The sequence below is a fragment of the Vidua macroura genome, chromosome 13 (assembly GCF_024509145.1).
Source record: "Vidua macroura isolate BioBank_ID:100142 chromosome 13, ASM2450914v1, whole genome shotgun sequence".
Taxonomy (NCBI): domain Eukaryota; kingdom Metazoa; phylum Chordata; class Aves; order Passeriformes; family Viduidae; genus Vidua; species Vidua macroura.
In genome coordinates, this window is record NC_071583.1 from 15,291,090 (window position 1) to 15,318,888 (window position 27,799).

At 43.7% G+C, this 27,799-nt stretch overlaps 1 protein-coding gene across 1 annotated transcript in view; it reads left to right on the forward strand.

The window, feature by feature from the left end:
- Positions 1-992: 992 nt before the first annotated feature.
- The window catches only part of STAB1 (stabilin 1), a 52,794-nt gene continuing 25,987 nt past the window's right edge, over positions 993-27,799 (forward strand). The window contains exons 1-25 of the mRNA XM_053989804.1: positions 993-1,026; positions 2,110-2,245; positions 7,486-7,622; positions 9,071-9,186; positions 10,282-10,367; positions 11,447-11,516; positions 12,309-12,404; positions 12,847-12,963; positions 13,702-13,898; positions 14,087-14,220; positions 15,909-16,036; positions 16,248-16,339; positions 17,282-17,404; positions 18,861-19,007; positions 19,593-19,655; positions 20,245-20,358; positions 20,749-20,802; positions 21,617-21,697; positions 22,010-22,168; positions 23,060-23,122; positions 24,446-24,547; positions 25,506-25,592; positions 25,921-26,032; positions 26,529-26,712; positions 26,904-26,997. Of these exons, the coding sequence (XP_053845779.1) occupies positions 2,165-2,245; positions 7,486-7,622; positions 9,071-9,186; positions 10,282-10,367; positions 11,447-11,516; positions 12,309-12,404; positions 12,847-12,963; positions 13,702-13,898; positions 14,087-14,220; positions 15,909-16,036; positions 16,248-16,339; positions 17,282-17,404; positions 18,861-19,007; positions 19,593-19,655; positions 20,245-20,358; positions 20,749-20,802; positions 21,617-21,697; positions 22,010-22,168; positions 23,060-23,122; positions 24,446-24,547; positions 25,506-25,592; positions 25,921-26,032; positions 26,529-26,712; positions 26,904-26,997 (2,637 nt within the window). The 5' untranslated portion in view covers positions 993-1,026; positions 2,110-2,164. The remainder of the gene's footprint in view (positions 1,027-2,109; positions 2,246-7,485; positions 7,623-9,070; positions 9,187-10,281; positions 10,368-11,446; positions 11,517-12,308; positions 12,405-12,846; positions 12,964-13,701; positions 13,899-14,086; positions 14,221-15,908; positions 16,037-16,247; positions 16,340-17,281; positions 17,405-18,860; positions 19,008-19,592; positions 19,656-20,244; positions 20,359-20,748; positions 20,803-21,616; positions 21,698-22,009; positions 22,169-23,059; positions 23,123-24,445; positions 24,548-25,505; positions 25,593-25,920; positions 26,033-26,528; positions 26,713-26,903; positions 26,998-27,799) is intronic.

Sequence of the window (27,799 nt, forward strand, 5' to 3'; positions counted from 1 at the left end):
AGAGCAGCTCATAGGCAGTGGCTGAAACACTCACTGCTTAGGCTGCTTGGTCAGGAAAGCAGGGTCTAATGACAGATGACCTTTTGATTTTTCAGTTTATGCTCTGCTGCTGTACAATGGCACTACTCACTGTTTGCATTTTTAGCCTGTGTATTGCTGTTGTATTGCCAGTCTTTATTTGAGGTGAGGTCAGATAAGGAAGCTGGCTGTGAACCTTTTGATGTTGCTGTGAATCTGATTTATTTAATTCAGACAGGAATTTCACCAAGCATTTCTCTCCCTTCCTGGTTTTCCTGTAGTAGGTCAGATACAGTGATGATAAGCAGCAGTGGAAAGCCCTGGAATCAGTCTTTGTGTGTCTTTTCTTGCCCTGTACCATCTTCAGTGCTGACTCATTTAGAAAACTGTCTGAAGACCCATTAAAGAAGCCAATGCACCTTCAAGTGCCCCAGGGTGAGCTATTTTCACCTTAAAAATTTATCAGCTATGTGTGGATGCTGGCAACTTAATCCCTGTGTCATACAGCCAGCTCTTGGAAAACCCAACAATCTTCCCCATCCTCCTGGGGCTGCATGGAGCAGAGGAGCAGCCTCATTCTCGTGTTTCCATGGCCAGCTCAGGGCCATGACTGCAGGCCAAGAAGACACTGTACAACTTCCATTCTCTACAAGAGTGTCCCCACTGCCCGTTTGTGACTTTCCCATCGCACCAGAGCTGGCTGAGCCATGATGCCTCTGCCTCATTTTGAAGACCTTCAGGGTACCAAATGGTTTCCAGAGCAGTGTGAGCCCCCTGACCTTGACAGGGTGGCACCAGTTGGGCAGTGATGGTCCCAGGGCTGCAGTTGTCCTGTGGCAGGACAAGTGGGCTGAGCTGTGGGCTGGCACTTCTCACATGGGTTGCAGTGGATGGCTGTGTGCCTTATCTGCTTCCTGTTAGTGCAGGATATATAGCAGGGCTGGCTGTTCATCATGCTGCCTTTCCCTGTAGGATGAAGGCAGAAGTAAAGCACAGCTAACGGCACCAGTAAGTACAGCGGTTCCTCTACACCTCGTATGTTACATCATGTGTGTCTTTGTGGGGATGCAGGGACAAAAAAGTATTAATGCTGTCATTATTTATGTAAGCACAAGAATGGCTCCCTGTCCTGGTTTCATTTAGCACCTCCATGTGCTATCAATGGCTTGAAAATATGAAGGTGCCTCATTGCTTAGTGAGATTTGTTGCTAACAGAAGCAATCCTTAGACTGCTCAGGATATTGGGCTCTCCTGGCAGTGCAGGGAGACAAAGAACATGGAAAATCTGTCAATAATCAATTCTTTGTAAAATTCAAAAGGAGAATATAAATTGCAGACTGTACCTCAGGTTAGTGTGTATTTTTTTTAATCCTGTTTTGGGACTTTACTTTTCTGAGTGCTATGAAAGTGCTCCTTGGATTCATCAAGCTGTCAGCAGAGTGTTTGGAAATTATAAATTTTGCCATTGCTGCCATAGCATCAGCTTTTCTTGCTGAGAAAGTCAACTATTTAAAATAAAAATATCTAAGCCTGCCCAAGGTGCTTGATTGATTGATTGATTGATTGATGCAATGTGCTCCATTCCTGCTCTAAAGCACAGCCTGTCACTTGCATTGTTTTGTTCTTGCAATACTTTGGGATAGGCAGTGCTCATCTCTACCTTCATTTTGAGGTGTTATGGACATATTCACACCAGTGGCAAAAGGAAATTAACTTACTCTTCATGAATTTATAGTATTTAAGTTTGCCCATTGGATTTGCCTTCTGTTAAGCATACAGTTAACCTCTTTTCATTCCAATTAGCTGAAAACTAAGGATTTCCTTCCTTCTGTTTTGAACTGATATGTAAAAGGAAATCCGTAGATGTTCCTGTTTTGAGTAAACCTTTTACTAAGGAGCTCTGCCTGTGCATTTAAAAAAAGAATGGAAAGAAAAAGGCTATGTTGATTCAGAACTAACGCTAGAAGTAGCAGATCCATTTCTGAAGGCTTTGCAGCCAAAAAGCACAGTGCAAAAATGCTCTCTCCCTGTTTACTTTTAACCTCTGGTTTGTCTTGGATCTGATTCTTAGTAGGCGGTGTTATCTTACAGAAATTGCAGCCTCTCTCGCCACCCCTTTTGTGTAAAGGGTCCTGCCTGTAAAAGCATGAAAATGCATCCTCCTGGATTGCTGTTTCTCTTCTTAGCAGCATGCTTCACTCCCACAGCTGACTGCCAGAGTCAGAAGGTAAGTCTGCGGGTCTTTGTTTAAATGTTCATTGAACAGTTCTTCATATTTGGATGGTAGCATGTTAGGAAATAGTCCTCTCCACAACTCATTTTTTTCATTTACATTTAGTTAGGTGCAGAATAAAATCAGTAAAAACTGTAGGGCTGTAAGGTATCTTCTGTAGTCCAAACTGAGGAACTAAATAATAAGGTTGAAGGGAGCTGCTTGAGTTTTAAATCAGATTAAATTCATGTCTATGTTTGGCATTGAACTTGAAAGAAGCACCATCAGAGGGAAACATTCAGCATCTGTGTCTTCTGCTAGTTTCAGTATGTAGGACGGGAACTTTGTATCCATCAGGACAGATCTTTAAGTTTCCCAGGACAAATTTTCTCTAAAAAATTTTTTACAGTCTCATCAATTTGTCCCTTTGCAACAGTTTGTTTCAAGTATATTTCCCAAAAGCTCCTCAGTAAGGATTGTTGAATACTTTCCATTTTATTTCAATCTTCTTTTGGTTCCTTCATCTCTGTTCTTGTGTTTAGCAGCAGCACCTAGGAGAATGTGTGATACCTTTGTAGATCTGTTCTCTATACTCCATGGTGAGGCAGCCCAGTTCCTGTGGGCTGGAATTCACACTAATTCACATTATACTGTCTCCTGCCATCCCCTTCCTTGTGTCCTGCTGTTGGGGGAGTGAGCTGGCCTGCTAAGCCTGGAGTTGTGGGGGGCATTTGGAAATTCCCTGGGGAAGGGAAACACCCTGTATAGGGTTGTCTTGTCTTGAAGGACACAGTAAGGCCTTTGTGGGGAGTGGACAGACCTGTGAGTCTTAAGGACTTGATTCAGAAAAAGCCAGAGGACTGGAACCATGCTTCAGTGTCAGACCTTTGGGTAGAAGCTTCTGTATAGACTCTTTTGTGAAAGGGCCATAAATGAATGCTAGGAAGGGTTGTGGGATCATTACAGTGACTTGAGCACAAACATGAAGTGTTTCTAGGGGTGGATTTCATCTGTCTGGAGATGTGGGTTCCAGGCAGATGGGTTTCAGATTGTGTTCAGAGGCATGGGCTTGTGTCTTCAGCTGCTGTAAGTGAAAATGTAGGTCTCTCTACTCTGTTGATCTCTGTAATCACTGAGGAGTCTGGCTTGGCATGAAACAGTTACATTATAAGGTAGCGAGTACCCACTTACAGAGAAGTTAAATGTTTTGAATCACCTCTGGAGCAGTTGATTTAATCCAGGAATAACTCCCTTTTAGAGTTTTTCCCTCTTTATGGAGAAAGCAAAGAACCATTTGCAAGGTTATAATGGGAGATAAGAAAAAATAAGGATCTAAATGAAGCTTTCTCTGGCAGTTCAGAAAACCCATTGGATCTGATTGGAATAAAAGTGCTATGATTCCACAGGAGGCTTTCCTTGGTTCACAGAGGCCATTGAGAGAGAAGAGAGTGGACTACCTGTTTTTCAGTGATGTTACCTCAGGGCTCAGCTTTAATGGCTCAAACATGACAGTGACTTTGTTAGTCTGATTTGGGTTTTTATACCTCTTGCTATGGGCTGGGGAAGATGCAGCACATGTGAGAACCACGGAAGTTTTTCTGCTGAGAGGAGGCCAGTCCCAGGCTGTGCTGGAGGAGGAATGGAGGAAGGTGGGAAAAAAGAGGAGAGTGGTCTCAGCATCCCCGTGTTTCCAGTGCTCTGCAGCAGAGATGCTGGGAAACCCAAGGCAACAGTAAATCTCATGTTTTGTGATCTCTGTTCATCCTCATGCTACAAAGTGTCTTCCTTGAACAAGTGTGAAGAGTTTGTGTGTCCAGGAGCTGCTGCTCTGTTCAGCTTAAATGTTATTGAGAACTGCTTGGGGAGGTACATGACTATAATGACTCAAGCATGTGTCTACAGCTCTGTTTTGTAAAGGACAAATGCACTGGAAACTTGGTGATTCATTAGATAATGGCTATTTCCAGAACTGGCTCCCAGGATTGTTGGAGCTGAACACTGACGTCCAAATATGTTTTTCTTTCTTCCTTGAGATTTTTGCCATGCAGAAGGATTTGTGTTATGGTTTGGGAGGAAAAGATAAAGAGTGAAAATGAGGGGAATGAAACTAGCCCTTACGAAATACTTCCCAGCTTATTCTCTTGAGGTGGAATACAAGAAATGAGCACTTGAAAAGTGAGGGACATCTGTTCAGAGAGGAGGGAAGGAAACATTGCAGCATCCAGAAGCTTTTATGTGTCTCAGCTGAATGCAGAGAGCAGTGGTTGCTCTTGCACAAGCATCTGAGTGCAGGGAGAGAGCACAGCACAGCCTGGAAGAGGCACCCTGGCTCTTAACTTATTTTGGCTACAGCTGGATGCCTTCTGCTTTAAAAACTTTTCATTTTGGAGATATTTGAGAGCATCTGTCCTCCTTTCCTGTTCCTTTGTACACAAACTGTGACCCAGTCCAGGCTCACAACATCACCTGATCAGAACAGTGACTGTCACCAGGCAGCACTGCTGCATCACAGGCACAGATATTCCCTCTTGCTTCTTCCTTTCCAGTTGCTTTGCGCTTAGAAACAGCAGTCAAAGATGAGCCCAAGGGAGCAGTGCATCATTGTTTTCCATGAGACTGTGTCCCAGGAGCCACTTCTGACTCCAACTTCTGTCTGTCTTTCATCCTTTCCAGAATTTGAGTATCCAAATTGTTACATTTATGTCCCCTGATTCCCTCTTCTGCTTTCCTAAGAAGCAAAAGTCTCCAGAAAATGACTGCTTCATCAGTTCTGTCACTCAAATTAGAAGGGAAATATTTTTTTTAATACTTTTCCACTCAGCTGTTTTCTTCCTCTTTCTTCCTGCCTGTTGCTGCTGACACAAGCATTTTTCCTTATAAAAAGGGGAAGGTCTTACTGGAAAGCTGCCTAAAGCTTATCAAGTGTCCCAGTAGGATAGGGGGGATTCCACAATAAGTGTCTTGTCTTAGATGTCTGCAAGGAATTAAACATGCCAACAGGGAGGAATGGCAGACATCCATCCACCTCTCCCACTCTTCATTTCCATTGAGAAGTGGAGCCACATTGATGAAGGAAAGAGAAGGGAAATAGAATAATGTATGAATAATGGTGTCTTCCTCCACCACCATGACATTTAATGGCCTGACAGTGTCTGATGCCTGAAAGTACAGATGAAATAGAAGGTTGGAGAATTTTAATTTAGTGGCTTGTGCTCTACTGCCTATTGGTCTTTTTGATACAGTTAGAGTGGCTCAGATACCTGGTAGAGGTTTGTGGCATAATTCTAACTCACAGGAAGGAGTCCACATTTGTATTTCTTGCTCAGGCATCTTCCCATTCCTTTTTCTGAGGCTGTGTCTCAGGGAAGGCTAACCCTGGGATTTAGTGGAACCAAAAGGCAGGAGCTGTCTGTTCTGTGAGACCCATGTGCCTGGCTTCAACTGGCTCCTTTCAAAACCCCAGCTTTCATCTGGAGTCCCCATTTAAGATCCAGTCAGATGGCTGACCCCACCAATGGCACTGCTGATCTTTAGAGGCAGAGTACTCTAGAGGCAGCACCTTGTTTGTTCATCCATATTGTTTGTCTTCTCTGTTTTGCTCCATGAAAAACGGGAAATCTCCTGTCTGCTCTGTGTGAGTGGAAGCATAAGGAACAGCAAAGCTGATCTCTGTTCTGCTGGATAATATCAGTAAAGCTGGTGCTCACAGGAGAGATGGAGTTGGATCTCAGATTGGTTTTGAGCTCTTCATACTGCAAGGGAGTTCTTGACGTAAGAGGTTCCTAGGGACTCTGCTGCCAGGGGAACTGGAGATTGCTGTATGGTAGGAAAGCCTCAGAAGCACTACTAGAAGTTAATATCCATGGGAAGGGCAACCACAGAAATAATTCCCTTCATTGGGCAGCATTCTGGCATGTATGGCTGCAGAAGGTGGATCCATAAACATGAGAAAAAGCTCAATGATTCCAGTCAGAGGGAAGGAGTCGGGAAATATTCCAGGAACATGTCTCTGTGGACTTGAGACTTGAGGGTTATCTCTCAGGAGGTTTTCCTGACAGGATCTGCTGCCTATCATCTGGGAGGGCCTTCCTGAGCTCTTGATAACTGATGGGAAGCCACAGGCTTCCTCCCTTGCCTTGGGGCAAATGTATGTATTTGGGCTTAAGTTCAGAGGAAGCAAAGCTGAGATTGCTGATGGGAATCCAAAACAAGGAGTTCTGGGGACAGGAGGGCTGCTGCATTAGCAGCATTGTTCAGGATTGGCTTTAAAATTCCAGATCAAGGCCTCCTCCCAAAATTTGATCTAATGTTTTTATTTTTAGAAAATACAGAGCCTGTAGAGGCACAGTTGAGATGAGCTCTGGGCTTTTTCCAGTCAGTGACCTTCTGGGGCATACACAGCTCATGCCTGCTAGCTTTTCTCTGTCATCAGCAGTGACAAATACTGTCTTGTTTCAAAATTACCAATGAGGTTTCCATGCAGTTGCTTGCTTCCAGAAGTTTAGAAATTCGAGGAAATGCTTTTGGAGCAAAATCACAAGGTTTGATGACAGACTGGCATGTGATGATGATCATTCACTCTTGAGGCTGTACTTTGCCATCTGTGTTTCACTTGGAAAAGCAAGGTTGTGCAGGGATGCAGGAAAGCCCTGTGAGGAAAACCAAACCCCTAAAGTCATTCTGGTTGGGTGGAAGGACATACACACATGAGAAATATTTCTGTGAGCAGCTCCTGGCTCTGGGAAATAGACTGAACTAACACAGTCAGCTCTGCAGACCCATGGAACAGCAATGAACTGGATTTTATCAGTGGCATGGAAAAGATAAATGCTGTGTTGCCTTTTAATTCAGTGTCTTCTGGCAAGGGTTATTAACTTAGGGCTTGTCCTCACATACCACTACCACATATTTGTAAAAGATCAGCTGAAATTAGCAGTGCAGAGTTGTGGTTATTTTAGAAATGGTTAGAAATTTTGCTGTGGGTCATAGGGGAAGGATAGGATAGCTGTGATCTGCCCTGTTGCTTCTAGCTGATCCAGTGGATCAGTGATCCAGTGGATCCAAGCATGCAGCACCATGGCAGGGGGCTTTAGTCCATGGGAGAGTGGGACACCTCCCAGCAGCTGCACTGGCCACTGCCCTCCCCAGTGATATCTAACAAATGGTGCAACTTGATAGAGATATCACAAGATTTGCAAGTGCCTAGGATAACAATTTAATCTGGGACTATTTATGTTCTGTTTTTTCTTTTTAAGTTAAAATCCATGCGATGCAATGTCAAGACGATGTTCACCTTGAATACAGCATGTACTTCTTGTGCTGCAGTGCCTAAAATGTTGTGTCCAAGAGGCTGGTTAAAGACCACCCAAAGATCAGGGGTGAGGGACTGCAGGTAAGGCCTGTTTCCTAACTGTGTTATGCTTTTGGTGCAGCCCTTCTATGCAGGGAGTAGTGTGCTCTTCAGGAGAACACACACGTGGGCTTGAGCTGTAAAGGTCCACGGAGTTCTGTTTTCAGATGAGTTTATGGCCCCTATTATTGTTGCTTTTGTCTCCTTGCAAATCCCACAGAGTTTTTGCTGGGCAGGTTCCATACACAGAACAAATTAAATTACAATAACCTCTTAACTTGCCCTAAATAACCTGAGTTTGTTAATCCTGCCGTAGCAATTTAACAGAGGTCTGTCTAGCATAAAAACTTGTTTCAGACCCAAAATTCCTTAGTGGCTTATTAGGAAAAAAATATAATGATAGTTCCCCTTGTATACCCTCCCAGCTTCCAGCAATAATCCTCTGAACTTTTAACCTTCCTAGTTCACTTTATGACAATTGCTTGTTCATATGTTCCTTGCTCATACTCTGTTGAGCTTGGCAGGTAGGAAAAGGATGAAGGAAAACTGAATTTACTAGGAGGCTTTTGTAAAATGAAACACTATAGATTATTGTTTGTGTATGTATTCAGCAGTGAATGTTAACTGTTAATATATAGCCCCATTGTCTGCTCTTTCTCCAATTCCCTCAAAGTACTTTAAAAATAGTGATGGCAGTTTTGCAGTTTATAGCAGTTTTTGCACACACACAGGAGTCAGATGGAAGGCAAAGCAGCAATGCTATTGAGACAATTTCCAAGTTCCTTTTGGGAAGGATGTGGTGCCAAAAATAAAATGAAGTGTAAGAATAATGTGAGTCTATGCAGCTTTTCTGAGTGTTATCTACTCATGTGGTGGCTGTTGGACAGACCCAAGAATAGTTTTGTACTGTGTACGTGCAGAACAAGAGGCACTGCCACCAAGGACTCGCCTGTGTGTAGAGGGGAGGGATGATGGGTTGAAAAGAAGATGCATCCTTGAGGGATTTAAGGCATTTGTCCAAGATTTAATAGGGAATCTGTGAATAATATGCTATTAAATCCAAATTTATAGCATCTTGATCTGGAGTCTTTAGTAAAAGACACAAAGGAATGATTCCTGAAAGGAGATTTTGTTCTTTCAAACTTATTTTAGATGTGAAGTTGAATGCTGAGTCACCCTGGAAATCCTACCTTTTTTTCTGTGCTGTTTAAGCCTTCAGCACCCAAGGTTTCCATCCTGATGCAAGATCCTGTCTCATGCCCAGTCTCTGACAGGTTTCTTCTAACCAATCTTTGAGGCTCAAATCAATGGGCCTCTTTAGAGAAGACATAACTGGAGTGAAACCTCTTGTCTGTGTGCGTGGAACAGGGGATGAGGGCCCTTCCTTCCCTTCAGAGCTCAGGGCACTGCAGTGTGATTGCCTAGAAACCCTCCAGCAGGCCTGTGCTGGGTTTGTGGTACAATCATAATCTTGGATTATTCTTTTTAAGATACTCTGTCAAGTTAGGAGAAAATACCCTTTCCCTGCCAGGGTGCCATCACATGTGTAAGAAGGAAATTGAGGAGAAAAAGTGCTGTCCAGGATTCTGGGGTACAGAGTGCTATGGTAAGTTTTGGGGTTTTTTACAACAACCTCCAGCTGTTGAACCAGGTCAAACCTGTTTTAATAGGAGACATTAAATATATATTGTGGTGAATAATTTTCATTATTCCTTGAACACTCACAAGGTCTCTATTATCTGTCTGGGAGCATATCTGTCTGTTCAGCACATAATCTCTTTGCTCCAGATGAGTTGAATCCCCAGGATTTAACACATAACATAACCTCCTGTGGTGGAACTTCCTTTTGTCTCTTCTATAAAAATAAACTTTTGGAAAGGGATGTTTTTGTTCCTCTTTACAAAAGTTTCCAAAGGAAGAGGAAGATCTTTCTGATATCCCTCTTGTCTGCACTGCGTGTGCCACGTGTGCTGCTCTATAGTCTGGAGTTAGCCAGCTGCTCAGCCACAGAAAATACTTAGCAATTCCAACCCAAGGTGAAAATAACCAGCCCAGAACTCCCACTCAGATTTATGCCAAGTAATGAGAATTTGTTTTGTCTTGTCTCAAAAATCCAAACGCAAGGCCTGCTAAGCTGAACATTTCTCACACGTTCGACTGACGGAATATGGAAAGATCCCCTCCAGTTATACAGAAAATGGGAGACTGTTTGAGTGCTTGAGCCTGTTCTCGTACTAGCTTTGAATAAGTAACTGGCTTCATCAGAGAAATCACAGATTTCAGAATTATCAGAAATAGTCCTCAGAATTTGGAGGTACCCCACTCTAAAGATGTGGGGACCCTGTTTTTCTGGGCACACTTCCAGCTCCCCATGAAGTCAAGGAGAGATGAAAATGCTCAGTGTCTTTGCAAAGCAGGCTCCTGTCTGTTCCTAGTTCCAGAACTGCCCTCACCTCTCAGTGCTGCTGGCAGCAGCAGTCCAACCTCAAAAAATGCCTTTCAGTGCCTTTGCTGAAATTCAGTTATGGCTTGTTGGGACTTTTCCTTAGACCTTTCACCTCTGGGCCAGTGTTAGGCACGCTGGATAATTTGCTGGTGAATTGGCCTTTGTTTTGTACAGCTGGAACAGCTGGGGCAGGAGGAGATGGAAAGGTGCTGGTTGTTCAATTTAATTTCATCTCTCCTTTCTCTTACCTGCTAGAGTGTCCAGGTGGCTCTGAAAATCCCTGCAATGGCCATGGGACATGTTTGGATGGTATACAGCAAAATGGGACCTGCATCTGCAAGGTGAGTGCATGATTTACTCTGAGGGTGATGTGCTTTGTCAGAGGGAGTTGTTTGTGTGGTGTCTGTGCAGGTGCTCTGGGTGGAGGCTGCCCTTCTGCCTGGAAGGCCATTTGCAGCTCCTTTCATCCCAGCATCAGTGTCTGTGGTTTTCCTGCAGCATTGCTGTTGTCAGCAATAGCACTAAAACACTGCTGGTGATGGTGCAGAGTTGGGTGAAATAAGGAAAGAATTGCATTAATTTAACCCCTGATCAGTTAAAATAATCATGTCTGTCTGTGGCTGCAAGAAGCCCTGAGACACTTTGCTATTAATGAGCTATACCCAGGTAGGCAGAGGCTCCCTCTCTCAGGAAAAACAGGAGAAATGAGAAAGAGAATTTAGGACAGATGTTTTTTTTCTTTTTTCTTTACCACTCCAGACTTAGTACAGCCAAACTATAGAGAATTGAATTGAATTGAATTGAATTGAATTGAATTGAATTGAATTGAATTGAATTGAATTGAATTGAATTGAATTGAATTGAGTGGTGCTTCTAAAATGCATAGGGTAATGAATCAGTGTTAGACTTGAAATTTTCCCTCATGAACTGTTATATTTTTACAGCATCCTTAATTAACAGCTCAAATTCTACCTCTTGGACTCATCTTTGAGGATAGTTGATTTTGGATTTAACTCAAAGACACCTTATATCAACTAAAATGTATGCTGAAGGTCCCTGAGCCCCGTAAAATCAATGTAAAAAATCCCACTGGTATTAATGAATTCCAGATTCCTTTTTCAGAGAGCTATCAGGAGCCAGCTGGAATGTTCCTTCTGTCTCTAATTAGGACATTGTTTCCTTAGTGCCCAGCAGAGTTTCCTGGCATTTGCATGCTCTCTGTGTGTCAGCTTACACTGGGATCCCCTTTGCCACGGGGGCTGGTTAGTGCTGGAGCAATGAACAGATCAGTTTTCTTCACTGTGTTGCTTCAGATGTCACAGAAAATCAGAAATGGGGAGAGACTTTAAACTATAATGATGTGTGAAACAACAGAGTGATATAGAAAAATAATATTTGGCACATTTTGGGGCCCTTCTAGGAGCAATACAGTGGGTATGGCTGCCAGAACTGCCAGGATGAAAATCATTTTGGCCCAGACTGTCTGTCAGGTAAGAAGAAGTCATTCAAGTGAAATTTCCACAAAAATAACTGAAAACAAGGAAGGAGGAGGAAGAGGTTGAGTGAGGAAGGTGCTGGAGAGGGGGAAAGTGGCAGAGAGATGGCAGTGTTCAATAGCAGTTGTCTGGGCATTTTGTCTTTGTGGCCTTTGGCACTGTCCCATTAAATAAATTATTCTGAGCCTCTCACTCCAGCAGTCCATTTTTCCTATTGTAAATCTATCTCCCCTCCCACCCCCTCTTACCCAGGCTATCCCACTTTCCTCTCTCTTTCTAGCCAGGCCATTACCTACACCCCTGAAACAACTCACACTCACTTCCCAACTGTTTTTCAGACTTCTATAACAGCTCCACTTGTCTCCCAGCTTCTTCCTTGCTGCCCTATGTAAAAAAATGATTACACAATGTGCTGCCTCTCACGTATGGCATTTTTGGGAAGTGAATTATAGGCAGTGCAGCCTCACTCTTACAGGAGCCCTTTTTGTCTAGCTCCTGCTTCCACACAGGTGAGATAGGTGTGATCTTGGTGGTTGTGCTCATGTGTTAAAACACACACCTGAAAAACTGGTCTAGGTCTTGCATTCAGGGCTACTCTTAACTTGTCTTCTTGAGCCCAGGACAAGCAATTTACCCTCTCAAAGCTCTGACTGGCATCCTATTTTAAAAGGAGCTAGTGGATTATTGGTGGGAAATCAGGATGCCAAGTGCCAGGGCAGCTGGCCAGTGTGTTCCTGAAGCCCTGTGCATTGCCTGGCTGAAGCTTTGTCTGGACTTCCCTTGCAGAGTGTGACTGTGTGCATGGGGAATGCAACAGCGGCGTCGCTGGGAATGGGAGCTGCACATGCTATGGAGGCTACACAGGCCCCAGGTGTGACCAAGGTAAACACACTGGTAGCTGCAGAGAGGTTGGGAGAGCAGTCCTATGATATGGGCTTGGATGGCCCTAAAGGGGCAGGGAAGCACTGAATAGGTTGGGAATGTAGAGGAAAGATGATTTGAGCGTTGGAGATAGAGATAGAGGGAAGAGCTGGGGTCTACCCCCCACTTTGTGATAGGGGTTAAGATGTACCATCTCTATATGCCTCTCTTCTTTCTCTGGACACCAACTAGATCTCTTCTCTCAGCCTTGGGGGACCTGACTACCTAGGCTGCCAGGAACTTAGAGCTGCCTGCACTGCTCATATCCTCTGGCTTCTGAGCCAGTTTGGGGTCCTCGGAAACCACATTTGCCTTTATTTCCAGAAATCCTGTAAGGTGAATTATGTCTTCTACCAGTGCCCTACATGCTCAAAGGGAAACTCTCTTTGCTGTGTGACTGCAGAGCTCCCCCTTTGCAAAGGTGTGACGTGCGAGGCCAACAGCAAGTGTGTGGTGAGGGATGGGACAGCCCTGTGTGACTGCAAGCTGGGCTACAGAAAACAGGGCAGCACTTGCCAAGGTGAGAAACTTCTCTGTGACCCTAAATGGTCCTGTTTGGAAGAAATCCTATCACACTGGTATCTACAGAGGAGTTTGATTACTGTGAACGCAATGCCTACTTCACTGCAGAGGTTTAAAACCCTTTTTTTCAGGAATGCCCATAAGATAAAGGGCTAAGCTTTTGGCTGTCCTTTCATTTGGTCATAAAAGCAAGAAGTGAATTAAAGTTGCAAGTTCCATCCAGCACTCACTTATAATTATGCACTAAATAGTGACAGCAGGATATTGGTGAGTCTGAACCACTTAAAATAATGTGTGGAGTCCAAGGAGTTCTTCACTGATTTAAAATTTAAGTTTTTGAATTGGTTTCCTTAAAAGAATACTGATAAGATGCATGTGATGAGCTAACTATGGATAGATGTTTTCAGTGGCTCTTTACAGGTTTTGCTGACCAAACTGCAGTTTCATGTATCCTCAGATATGATGCAAATTCAGAATCAATCCAAGCATCTTCTGTCACTCACACTTCTGTTACTGAAATAACATGGAAAATGTGTCATCCAAATTCCTCAGTATAAAACCCCCCAAATGTCTGCTGTCTGGAATGATTTCATTTCCCTGTGAAATTTTAGAAGTTTAACAGTACAAATTCCTTATGCTCCATTCTTTCCATTCCTTAGAGTGTGCTGTGCTGCATTAAGTGCTGTTTTGAAAGCAGAAGTTTGTTTCTGCTCACCTCTAATCTCTTTAATTGCAGCTGAGGATCCTTGTAGTCCTTCTCCATGTTCCCCCTTTGCTGTATGTAAAGTACTTGGATCACGTACATATGAATGTACCTGCAAAGAAGGATTTCAAGGAGATGGAAAGATTTGCCAGCCCATCAATCCTTGTGTTGACAGCAATGGAGGCTGCCCAGAAAACTCTACAATTTGTGTTTACAGACGTCCAGGAGAGGTAAGGCAGTAACAGCCAAAACTGGCCAGGGGAGAAGATCTTCACATGAACTGATGAATGTGTTCATCCAATCTGCTCTCCTCACCTCAGATTATGCAAAGGGAAACCAGACAGCTCTTTTGTAGGATAACACACACAGTAAAAGATGGTGAATGCAGCTCTATGATCACTGTGTTGCCTTCCCCTAGGCAACTTGTGTTTGCAAGTCTGGGATGAGTAGGAGAACTCCTTCATCCGAGTGTTCGGCGTATCACAGCGACTGCCGGCAGTACCTTTGCGACGTGACTGCCACGTGTGAAATTAACTCTCAGGGGACTCCTAGGTAAGCCAGTTTGAAAACTGCAAATGAAGAAGCTTATTCTGCAGCTAGAATGGAAACTTGGTTTGGATGAGCTGAATTTTGAAGAAGCAGAGGGTGATCTCAGAGTACGGGCCAGAGTTGCCCTTTGAGAAGAACCTGTATGTAACAAACCAATTGAAAGTAGTTTTACATCAGTCATTGTAAATTACTGCATGTGGGTCACAAAGTGCTTTAAATCTGGGGTGGCAGAGTCTTCTTTGATGTGAGCTGGAGGTGTAGCTCCCCAGGCTAGTGGTGGTAGAAGTTAATAATCAATCATTAAAAGGGACATGTGTGGCTTGTTTGCTCACATTTGCACATATTTGTTTCTGAGGAATAAGACTTTGTCTCTTCTCCCAGTCAAGTCTGTAAGCAATAAATAAATTTGAGTTGCAGAGTGACAGAGAAGGGCTAAGTTGAGTGAAGAAACACCAGACCTCACATAGTCCTTTGGAGCAAAACACCTACAAGTTTGTACCCCTTAGATGAGAAATATGGCTGGATAGAGGATAATTTTTGCATAATGGCTTCTCCAACACCAGAGAAAGATTCCCTGAGAATTTTATGTGTTTTCAAGAAAAGGTAGAGCTTCTCTGAGACACTGAAGAGGGAAAGAGCAATCCCATCTCCTTGATCCTTCCTTCTCAGATGCTGTTAAAACTATTAGCATCCACTTGCTCATTGTATGCTCTAGGCCAAGACTGAAACACAGTGGCTTCCTTTTCTGAAGATCTGCTAGCACAGTGCAGGACACAGTGTTCAATGCAGCCCCTGCCTTACAGATCTGTTCCCCAGCAGCTGGCACTGAGCCCTCTGAGGCTGGAGTGGAATCAAATTCCTCCCCTGTGTCACATGTCTTTGCATGGCTGAAACAGAAAGAGCAGAGCTGATACTTGGACAAAGCCCAAACGGGAAAAAACATCTTTGGTAGTCTCTGAGTGATGACTACAAACCCGTGTGAACCAGGACAGAGATTTTCACATGTAGATAAGCTTTTCTGGAAAAGTCATTAACCTGTCTGGGCCCCTCTGTGAGTTCCAGATTAACTGTAGCTACCTGGTGTGCTTGGGCTGGCTTCTCACTGCAGCCAAGAGGTCACATAGGAGCTGTTTGATAGATTGTCACTTATCCTGTGGGTTTTATGCAGCACCTCAGATTTTCAGATGCTGAAATTACTACAACTGACTAAATATCTAATTAGAAAGTTGTCAATAATTATATTGTGGCAATCTGTACTCTGAACTTTAGAGCAGACAATCCTTATGTTGTTTGTATCTGAGAAAGGTACATCTCCATTCTCTTTGGGTAGATACAAATTGGTTTTCCTGGCAGAAATGTGCATCTTTTTTCCTGTCACTCAGTTCAGGCAGAAGTTACTCAGCCCTCACCTGCATCCCTGGAAGAGTTCAAGGCCAGGTTGGGTGGGGCCCTGAGCAACCTGGTCTAGTGGAAGGTCCACTTCCTGGTCTAGTGGAAGGTGGAGGTTTGGAGGTTTGAACTAAGTGGTCTTCAAGGTTCCTTCCAACCCAAACCATTCTATGATTCTAAGATCTTAGAGCTGGAATTGATCTTTCAAGTGTAGATACTGGCATGTTGTTCTACTTGGCAATTGTTGAATGTGTTGCAAACTGGTTTACAATGGTTTGTTATGTTTCATCCTTGCCTCATAGCTGTGTGTGTAAAGAAGGGGAGATTGGAGATGGGAGAAGCTGCTATAAAGATCTCTTGGGTGAGATAAATCAGCATAATTTGCGAGGAAGGTTTATAAGGAAGCTAAACGTCGCCAAGAAAATGTTTGGTAAATGCTTTTTAATTTTGCTTGGGGGATGGAGCAAGCTGGGGACAGGGTAGCAGTGCCAAACTCCCTCTGCTTCCTTGTAAGCAAATACTTGTTGCTTGCACCAGGCTGATACTGTGTAGATTGAATTGTGCTGTTAACAAGAGGAATATTTATTGCTGTGATTAAACCACCACTGCCTAACTACTTCACACTGCCCCTCTTTCTACAGCTTCTGGGTGCTCAACATTGCTGACTAAATATGGGCCCTTCACAGTCTTTGTACCATCCCTTCTTCCCATTCTTGATAGAATGGAATTCAACGTAAGTTTTCTTGGTTTCAGCAAATTTTTGTCTTAAGGTTCTTTCCTGCTTCAGTTCTGCAGCCTGTAAAAGCTGATTGACAAGAGAGGAACTTTGGTGTGCACTGTTTACAGAAATCATCTCTTGGGAATACGTTTCATTGTCTGGTTAAGTTGTAGCCTTATAGAGGATGTTACATTTCTCACATTATTTTAAAAAACTCTATTTCTTTCTTCAGTACTGACAGAGTTTGTTTGTTTGTTTTTAATGTTAGAAGTGTAAAACTTTCTGGCCATTCTTCTTTCAAAGCTCAATCCTCTTATGTATGACTATAAAACTTTATGTGGCTTTTTACTACCTGAGGGTGTGATTTTCAAAAAGGGTCAAGTATTACATCAAAGTATTGGAATTTCAAACTACGGTCAAAAATACTAACTTCTGGATCCATAGAAAATTTATCAGGAGAGACCCCCAAGTTACCTAGTCGACCTGTTCCCCCAAGGATCAGTTTCACCTAAATCAGTATTGATAGAAGATTGTTCTAAAAAACAGCAATGATGATAAGCCCAGAGAAGAAAGGAAGAAACTAAATGTAATTTCAGTGGATTAGACTCCCTGCATGGTCCAGCATAGGCAAAGATTGCACTTGGGGAGCTTCAGCAAATTTTACGATCTGGAGCATGCAAGAATAATTTTTAGTTTGTCCAAGTCCAATAGGTTTCTGTCCAGGGGATTCTTCTAAAGTAACTTGCAGGTTAACCAGTCTCCCTCTTGGATGTGTACACAAACAGAAGAGTTTTCCAGAGTGCTACTCCAATGAATCAAAACAAAGAGGAAAGCTCAGTCTTGTCTGCTAAGAATTTCTCTCTGTGTGTTAGCTGGGAGAAAGGTGCTGTTGTGGTAAATGAAGTTTTTGAAAGAACGTGCCATTTTTCTTTTTTATATGGGCTTTCCTCCCCAAAGGACACAGCTGCTGAGCAGTTGTGCAGAATGCACATTGTTCCTGGTCTGCACTTGATAGAAGACATGATAAAAGCCAAGACTATGTGGACCTTGTCAGGACATCAGCTGACATTCACTAGCCTGGTAAGGAATCTCCTGAAGGCCTGGGGCACTGTTTTCACATAGGAGAGGCTGGAGCTTGAGCGTGGTTTCATTGATGGGCTTTCTTCACCAGAAAACCTTTTTCTGTGATCAAAACAAGATGCTCCTTTGTGTAGCCTAAAGCAAAGTGATTTAAGACCAGACACCCCAAGCAACCACATCTCCTGTCTCACAGACAATCAAGAATCTGACGTGTGAATGGTCTTTCCAAATGCTCTCTACATGCACAGTGTTGTGGAGAAGAGACCTTTTCCCGATACTGTCAGCAACTATAATATCCATGTGGCTGACATGGAAGAGGCAACAAAGTCTCCCTTCAGACTGAATGTTTCCTTGGAGTTTGTGTGCTTGGACACAGGCACATACTGAATATTTCCTCTTCTGGTTTCTCTTTTCCTCTCTATTATATTTTCCTCAGTCCTCCTAGCAAAGAAGTTTTCATTGTTGTGTTCTGACGTGGAAGGCTCTTTTTTTCCTTCTCCATTTGACTCACATTTTCCAGTATCCACTGCTCTCTCTCTCTCCATCCTGGACCTTTCCTGCATGCAAGCCCACAGGTGGCCAAGGGGGAGAGCCCTGTATTTCCTCTCTGAGGATCCAGCCTTGGCCTTGAGGTCTAGGTCGTAATACATCAAAAGGACAAAGCATTATTAGGAGCAGGGGAATCCGAACTGAGTGTGTCAATGCTCCTTTTAAAATTCGTTCCTGTTTGTTTACTTAGGAGCTTTTTGACCTGGGAAGTCTGCACTCCCCTTCCTTTGTTTCAGACTGAGTCCTTGGTGATGTGAACTGAAGTTTAGGGCAGGGAGGAGCAATTCAAAATGCACATGGTCAAATGAAGAGCACAGGAAAGCTGTGCTTCCCTGAACTTGAATCACAGCTGCAGCACCAAGGCTTGGATGCTTACTTTGTAGGATAAGCTTGGCACACCCTCACACACTAGGCTGCAGGGCATGGATCCATACAAAGTGGAAGGACCAGACACTGCCTTGTAATTCAGTGAGCCTGACTGCTCTGGTTTGTTATGAAGACTCCTTGTAGGCACAATGAGTCAATAAAAGCTGCAGTCAAAGCTGTAGTTCCAGGATTGCCTCCAAATCAGCTATGTGATGGTCAGGGCATCCTTTTGTGATCCAGAGCTGTGACCAAGCATTGCTCACACTCAGTTCTGGAGCAGGGTGTCCCAGATGAGGTCTTTTTTTTTTTCTGTATTTTAAGATTTTAAAGTACACTCAGGATCAAAATATCACCCAAACTCAAGTAGGGTGGGGTGCTTGTCTTACACCCAGGCCATCCCTTACATTTACTTTTTCAATAGTGACTCTGGCTGTGCCTTCCCCTTGCTGACCCATAAGGACAGATTTACAGTTGTATCATGGTAACACAGATGTACCACAAGGAAATAATTAATTTATTAATTATTATTATTATTACCCAGACATACATCAAATCTTTCCGGTATCAAGATCTGCCAGGGGAGCTGTACAACATCTTGCAATCAAATCTCCCAGCAGCCAATGGCATCATACATATTGTCAACAGCCTCAGGAAAAAAACCAGCACTGACAACCTCAGAAACCCACAGGTACAGAAGCATTCATATTTCTTCTCTTTTAGGGGGCAGCATAATGAACCCTTTTTAAAAAGCTATTTTCATCATTAATCTTCCAAATCAGTGAGGCTTGTTTTAAAGGGAAAAGCCTATTTATTTTGTTTTCAGCTCTGATTCGGCCTGTTAGGTATTATTAAAATACCTTTAAAAGTAGCTAATAGTAGTGCATAAGCCAGATAAAAATCTCACAATGATGCTTTTACAGTGCTTGGATGAGAAGAGGACTCTACTTTCATGAATAAAATCATAGCAAATGAGCTCTTCTTCTGCTGTATCTTACAGAATATCTATCTTGCAGGAGTAGTATTGAAAAGCATTTCTCACATACAAATCAAACTAAGATTTTCTTTAATTGGTCTGTAGTGCATTTTGAAATTATAATCAAAAAGTTGCCTGTGTGTTAAATGAGAACAAATAATCACTAGTCTGTGCTCATCTCTTTGAGGATGATGGCCTCCTGTAGATATTTACATGCAAACCACAAGCTTGGCATTCCAGTATGTGCTCAGACCTGGCTTCAGTCCCAGCCATGTTTTTCCTCTTTGTATCTTCTTGCAGAAAACCATTGGTGAGATCCTTGCCTCAATGGAGATTTTCAGTAGATTTGAAACTATACTGGAGGTAAGCAATTTTGTGTCTGCCCAGGAAGCTGTGGTATTGCTGCTGTACAAAGCCTGCTGCTGATCTGGGGGGAATTTTGAACAGCATTTAAATGCATCTCAGTGGTTTGTCTTTCTTTCTGAATGTTTTATTCTATGCCATTTTTGTTTTTTATTTTCTTATTTTACCTAAGCAAATGTAATGGAAAAGATTGGAGTTTTCAAGTCTATAGGGGATCTGGCACAAGCAGCAAGGGTACATGCCTCTTTCCCATCTTCCCCTTGTTCCTGCAGAGTTGTTCTCCAAAGCATGTTTAGTTCTTGACCGCAGTTGAGTCTCTGTGTGTCTAAAGCATGCAGGGAGCATCAGCCCGGGACTCTCTTGTTCATATTTGCTGCATTCCCACCAGTGGCTTTTTGTCCCAGCTATGGTTTTGGGGCACTTCTGTTATATCACACACTTGTCCCTGGTGTACAGTTGCCTCTTGCACATTTTGGTTTACAACAGCTCTTCCTTTAGTGAGCTGTTTAATATTTCCTCTCACTTCCTGCTGGACCCCCCTCATTAACCCATGTTAGATTCATGATGAAGTCTTCTGTGTTTTTTGCAGAACTGTGGCCTGCCTGCAATACTGGATGGACCAGGCCCCTTCACTGTGTTTGTTCCCAGCAATGATGGTGTGGATAGGCTGAGAGATGGAAGGCTCATTTATCTTTTCACAGAGGTGGGAACTCATAGTACTGTAAGACATCCTGAGCTGGCTGAGTTACACTGGGCTGTGCTGGAATGACTTTGTGCAATGGATCTGGCCATTGCCAAAAGTTGTTCTTCCTGGGGGTGGCTAAACCATGTCCTTGTTTCTGTAAGGCTGAGAGAAGTGGATGCTGATGGAACTTGCAGTGAGAAATATGGTCAGCCAGATTGCTTAAATCTGGTGTTTGACTTTCATTCCTCACCCCAGCTTTGGGCAGGGGAAAATGAAGGAACTTATTCACCAAGTGAATTCACTGTTATAGGCATTGGCATTGTCAGTCTCTGATTAGAAGAAAATGTAGTTGCCTCCTCTTACTCCTGAGCATTGAAGGGGTATCTAATTCTCATGTTCTTTCCTTAGGGCATAAATAAGCTTCAGGAACTGGTGAAACATCACATCTACACTTCAGCAGCGGTAAGGCAGGCAGTTCTAACCCCAGACCTCCCTCAGACCAACACCTTAGCAGCTCTTTTGTCTGGCATAGAGGTCACAGTGTTGATGACTTCAGTTGCTGCTTCTTGGACTTCCCCTGGAGGAGCAGAAATGTAACTCAAGATCTGATGGGGCAAAATGTTTGCCCAGAAAGGAGTTGCCAAAAGGGACAGCTGTGCTTTCTCTCCATCATGGAACTCTGAGTTTTCTGGAGTGTTGGTGCTCCTTAGTTGGATGGCCTTTAGAATGAAAATGTTGTCCAGCAGAGTTTGCTGCGGGACACAAAAATAACAATTATCCTGGTTCTCAGAATTCTCTACTCAAATCATTACATTTCTGAGTACAGAAGCTGCAGTTTACATATTTTTCTGCTTTTAAGCTTATTTTTTTCAATCAAAATATGTTCTCTATTATGCTTCTGGCTGAACTCTTATTGTTTATTGAATATGTCCTAGAAAAAACTATTATTAGTCTGACCCTACTTGCAACTGTATTAGTAAGAGACACTGTTAGTGACACTTGATTTCAGCTGTGCTGGACAGTTACCTAAACAAGGAATGAAAACCAAGGCAGCTGCCACCAGCACTGCTGTGTTTGTGGTTCTGCGAACAGTTCACACAAAGTCCTGGATTACCCTCTGACCCATTGCTTGTTTTTAAGGTATTTCATGAAATGTAAATGTTAAGTCCCCTTGAGAACTTTTTCAAGTGGCAGGAATCGTGGAAGGATTCTGTAAGCTACACTGAAATGACCCTGCTTTTTCATGGTACCACCACTCCCTTGTGTTTTATTTCAGATGACTGTAGAGCAACTGATAATGATGCCACACATCGTTACAATGGCTAACCAGATACTTACCATCAACATTAGTGCAGATGTAAGTGTGAATCAAAACCCTTTGGGGCACACCCTTCTGTGCCAGGAGAAAGTCTATAGGGGATCTGGCACAAGCAGCAAGGCATGTGGTTCTGAACAATGTGGTTTCAGCCAATCTCTGCTTCCTCCTCTGCTTAAAAAGCTAGGCTTAAATAAGAGCATTGAATTAGTTTGCTTCTTATCCAATCTGTGACTCCACTAAGAGGCTTGACCATTTGTGTGGTTGCCCTTGATGCTGTGAACCATCTGTTTCCCACACTGGCTTTATGGAGTTGATCCTGTCTAATGGGCTAAAATTGTGTTTCTGCATCAGGGAAGAATTCTGATGGATGAATCAGGGATCCCCTTAAAAATGCGAGACATTGTGGCTTCAAACGGTATTATTCATACTTTGGATGGCATCTTCATCCCTCCTTCAATTGTTCCCATTTTGCCTCACAGATGCAATGAAGAGCAACATAAGATTGTGATGGTAAGTCAGCTTCTCCCATTCTCATGCTCAAGCACAGCTGGTGCTTGCTGTGCACCCCACACTCACCTGGAGGGCCAAAAGCAGGCTGTGTAAACTGCATTTGGGAAAGGTGGTCTGTCTGAGAGTTCCCCTGCTGTGAACTTTGGCAGCACTGTCAGCATTTCTTCTGCTTGCACTTGGCACTGCTTTCCTGCTAATCAGCAAATATTCCTTGTAGGTTGTTGTTCTTTCCGTGCACCCATCCTACCTTTGATTCCAAAGTACATTTGCCTTTTTATTTATATGATCTTCTTCCCCTAGCGGTGCTAACTCGGCTGACAGTGCTTTGTTCCCTGCTTTCTCTGTCAGAAGTGGTCTCCTGTAGCCTGGACAGGAAGCAGGCATTCAGTAGCAGGACCTACAAATGCTGTGCAGTATTCTCACATGAACTGTTTCATACACCTTATTTGAGATTCTTGCTCCCCAGTTGATCACTGGTAGGTTACTGAGGAAAGAAGATGAGGCTCTGAATAGCAAGAGGTTTGGAGAAACACAGTGAATCCCAAGGGGCCAGAGTGTCCACATAACTTGCTGATTCAGTGAGTTTTAGTGCTTGGATGCCCAAAGTGCTTTCCAGCCTAGCAGCATGTCTAGTGGCAGAGAAACTCAGAGAGTGCAGACACCCCAGCTTCAGGGAGGTGCAAACATCTCCTTGAGACACATGAGAGATTTCATTTAAGTGATAAATGTGGCTCATTTCAGAGCGTGGAGACTAATAGCAGTTAAATATTTCAGATACATGTTGTGAGGTTTTGGATATATGTACTGGGAACAGTAGCTCTGTAGCATTCTTGGCATGGGGAAGGCGTTCCTTTGAGAAGATTATATTTTTGCCTCTTCTTTTCTTAACAGGGCTCTTGTGTGGATTGTGAGGCCTTCAACAACAGCATTTGCCCACCTGGCAGCAAGGAAATGGTAAATATTTGTAGTTATTTCTGTAATTTCTTTGCATAATGACAAACAGGCACACTGACAGTTTCTAACTCAAGCCACTTTCAAATAAATAGGGAGCAGAAAAGGCAGCCAGTAGAGAGGCTTGTTAGAGGGTATGTATCCAAGCCTTGTGGTCCCAGGCTGTTGCCCACTAACTGCTCTGTGCAGTCTCTTATTCTGGAGTCTGCTTGCTGAATCAATGTGGAGCACAGTGAGAAATTCTGGTCTAAATGAAATTGTAGACATGCAGCTTTTAGCACTTCTGTTCTGCCTCAGGCAGAGCTTTCCTGCCCACATGCAGGGTTTGCCAGCTCCTCCAGGGTCTCAGAAGCAAACCTGATTCCACAAATACCACCCAGTACTGCCTCTGCCTATATCACAGCCAGAGAATCACAACAATCTTTCTGCTTTGCAGAGGGTGAGAAACAGTTTGTTACTGGCCTGTGCTCCCTGTTGATTCAGAAAGGAGCAGAGCTAGCTGAAGGTGGAGGAAGGACAAATGCTGCTCTTTGAGTAATCCCATGCTGAGGTTAGCAGAACACCAAGTTCCAGGAAATTGCAATGTGAAGGCCAGACCCAAGATGTTGTTTGTGAAAGCCAGAGAGGTGCTCACTACCTTTAAACTCTTGAGTGTCCTCTGAGAGGTCTGACTTTCAGAAAAACTTGCTAATGCTCTCTCAGCATGGATGTCTGAAGTAGAGATCTGCAAAATCACCAGTTGCTCATTTTCCTGCCTGACTGAGGCTGGCAAAGTCAGAATCACCTGGGGCCCAGTTCTACCTGTGTCCAGCTCTTAGACAGGTCACCGAGCATTCTTCCAATGTTATTTGCAACCCTTTCTCTTATGTCTTCCTCTCTTCATCTCACCTTTGTCTTTTTCCTTCCCTCCCTCACTCTCTAATTCTCTCCTTACTCCTTCTATTTCTTACTCTCCATCCCTCCTCCCCTCTCCCCTCTCCCATCTCTTTCCTCTCCTCTTTCTTGCCCTCTATTTCTCCTCCCTGCCACCCTTATCTCCTCCTTGTCTCCTCTCCCTCCCTTCCTTCCCCTGTGCTTGCTCTCTCCCTTATCACAGATACTATTATTAGAACTAAAGGGCAGCACCTTGGCTCAGGCTTGGGGACTCTTGGGAGCAAGAGGAGGCCACTGTGTGCCTTGGTCCATCCTGGGCCTGCCACAACTGTGTGCTGTTCACTTTGGCTCCTCGGTGAACTTCCCCAGCTCAGAGATAGGCACAGTTGCTCTCTGCAGCAAAAAGAGCCAAGGGGAAGGTTACAGTGCTAATGGCTTGTTTTGTTTGTGCAGGAACCAACGCTCTCCCCAAAGGAATGTGTTTACATCCATGATCCACAAGGCCTGAACGTCCTGAAGAAGGGGTGCGCCAGGTACTGCAATCAAACCATCACGGTGAGTGTGATGGAGGAACACATTCCCTCTGGGAGAGCTCAGCTCTGCCCTTCCTCATTCACCAGGAATGATGCTCTTCCTCATTCACCAGGAACAGCTCTGACTCTGAGTCCAGGGGGCTGCATGGGAGCAAAAGGAAAGCTGTCCCCATCACATAAACAAGCTACCTGCTTTTCCTTTGTCCAGGAAAACACAGGGTACCAATCTACTGCAGATGTTAGAAGGCAGCTCAGTTAAACCTGAGTGCAATAAATAAATAAAATAAGACATTCCTGTTGTGACCTGCCAAGCTGTAGGAAGCCACGATTGTGCAGTGTTAACTGGAGTGTCCCAGCTTTAGCATTTCTCCCAAAGGAAGCTGGGCACAGGGAGAGTGCTGTGAGCTGTGAAGTGATTGCATCCTGTTTATGAACCACTGTCAGGTGGTTTGGGAAAGTCTCTCTAGTGAATTTATGGACCTCATGTTTGTCTGCAGCTCCTGAGCTTTCACAGTGCCAACTGTATGTAATGATTTGTGGGCGTTTCATTAAATACTGCTGATTGTCTGTATTATCATTGTTCTTCCTTTGGTCAGTCATGACAAGGCCTGCAATCCAGGACTGCTACATCCCTCCACAGGAATGCAGTTCTGGGCAAGGATAAAGTAAAAGTGACTGGACCAGCACTATTAAAGAATTAAAAGTTCATAAAAAACATGCATCCTGTGTGTCAAAGTCACAGAGCAAGCAGAAAATAATGGTTTGTTCTAAGAAGAATTGGCTGTGAGCAAGAAGAGGGTCATTGTTGAAAAATAATTTAGGTTCAGGAGCTCCTAAGAAACACAGATGCTAAATACAACATTCTGTTTCCCTCCATGGCAGAGACAAGGACCAGAATTTGAGAATTATGAGCACAAGAGTACTCCAGGAAATTCTCGTTTAGTCATGTCATTCCTTACCAATTTTGCTTTTTTTTTCAGAAACCTGGATGCTGCAAAGGGTTCTTTGGTCCAGACTGCATGCCATGCCCAGGGGGATTTTCCAGTCCATGCTATGGCCGGGGAAATGTAAGTGTGGAGGAACCTTCTGTATTGCAATGAGCAGGTGCACCAGTGTGGTTGGAGAATGTAGTTTGAGATAAGTACAATTCAGAGTCTGTGCTCCAGGGATAAACCCACAGAGGTGGTAGAGAAGATCCAGGGAGAATGGCACATATTTAGTGGGGATTTGGTCATGGCTGTTGGGCACAGCTCTGGCTGTGTGGGATCTTGTATTACTACCACCACTCTTCAAAGTCCTGTTTGTTACTGTGAGTATCAAGGGATCTTTGATGGATATCATGCCTTGGCATTTCTCTGAGTTTCAATCACTTTGGTTTTTTTCTTTTCCTTCCAGTGCAGCGATGGCATTCAAGGGAATGGCAACTGTCACTGCTTTGAAGGTTTCAAAGGCACAGCCTGCCACATCTGTGCAAACCCAAACAAGCATGGCGAGAACTGTGATGAAGGTTAGTAACTCTGATGGAGAGGCTAAAGGAAAATCTAGAACAAAGATAATGGTGCAAATTCATGTATATTGGATTCCATTCTGGCAAGACCAGCATCATGAAAGAAGTGACAAAAATGTCATCATGTGTATCCTTTCAAACAACAGTGGAAAAATATGTTTGATATGACAGTGGTGATGTTTTGGAAACATCAACCTAATTTAGATCTCTCCTGTTAGGAAACAAGACAGTTGACAATGACCTTGAGCTTGATAGCCTAAATCTGAGTCTGTTCTTACAGCCTGTAGAAAACATGGACCCAGGCAGTCACAGGATCTGTTCCCTGGCCAGGCTTGATTTGTGATGGATGTCTCTCAGCAGACATCCCCTCTGTCAAAAACAATAATGGAATGATTATTTGGTGCCACCAGAGGTTGTGAAGGAAAGTTGGAAATCTACAACTGTGATGGATCCTGGACTTTTTGTACTTACTGATCCTACTGCATGTCCTTGACAGATTGTGGCTGTGTCCATGGTGTCTGTGACAACAGGCCTGGCAGTGGGGGGATATGTCAGTCCTGGTCCTGCAAGGAAGGCTACACTGGGAAATTCTGTGACAAGACATCCAAGAATTGTGGCCCCAGTGGGCTGTCCCAGTACTGCCACCAGCACGCTGTCTGCAGCCTCAATGACACAGCAAGGTCAGTCTCTGTGGCACATTCAGGGGCACAGTTGCCTCTGTACAGGCACATGGCTGCCACCCCTGTGGCTGTGTGTGTCTTTGTACTTGGTGCACAGGATGGTTTCAGTAACTCAGCCACCTGCTAGTAATAAATCTTGCTTGCTCGAGGGACTGCTCTACCTGTGTCCCTTTTGTGCTTATACTTTTAAGGTGCATCTGCATGGATGGATACGAAGGGGATGGGTTTTCCTGCCAGCCCATTGACCTGTGCAGTCAGCCAGAACGGGGAGGTTGCTCACAGAACGTAAGTGGGGTCAGACTGTGAAGAGTGGAGAGGCAACTCCTCTCAATCACAAGAGGGATCCAGGACTCCTGGCACTGTTACAGATTTTGTGTGATAATGTTTCCTGTCTGTCAGATGAGGTAGAATAACAAGTGCCTTGGCACAGTCACTGTAAAGATGTCGATAATTTGGGTTGGTGCCAAAATGTGACACTCAAGGACAGTTTGGCTGGTTCACACCAGATATTTTATCAGCCACATAGTTTAGCTGTACAGATAATTTTTGGTTTGCAATGATATTTCCCTCAAGCTCTTAAACATGTGTTACTCCCTCTGTAGCTTAACTGTGAGATCCAATACATATTCCCAGTAACCATCAACACTATATTTGTATCCATGGTTAAAGACTGTGGTGCTTCACGTTTGAAATTACTGCCAAATGATCAGACCTCATCATAAATTAGACCCATCAGTCAGAGGAAGACATTGGGCCATATACAAGAGAATAGGATGGCACTGGGTACAAAGTAGGTCTTTTCCTGAGAGAGATCTGCCATCTATCATTGATTCCATCCCAGACATCCAAGCAGGAGATTGTGGTCCTCTTCAGGGAATACTTATTGTGTAATGGAAGAGCTTTACACAATGATAATGAATGCCCTGCAAGTTCTGAGCCACCTTAGACACAAGTGTCTATCTCTCTGAAAATGCAAAATGTCTCCAGAATCACTTTTTATGAAATTTTCTATGACTTTTCTGGAGAAGATGCTTCCACCCCCTGTCCCCAGTGCTGGAATCAGAGTCGGTCAGTCAGAAATTCTCCA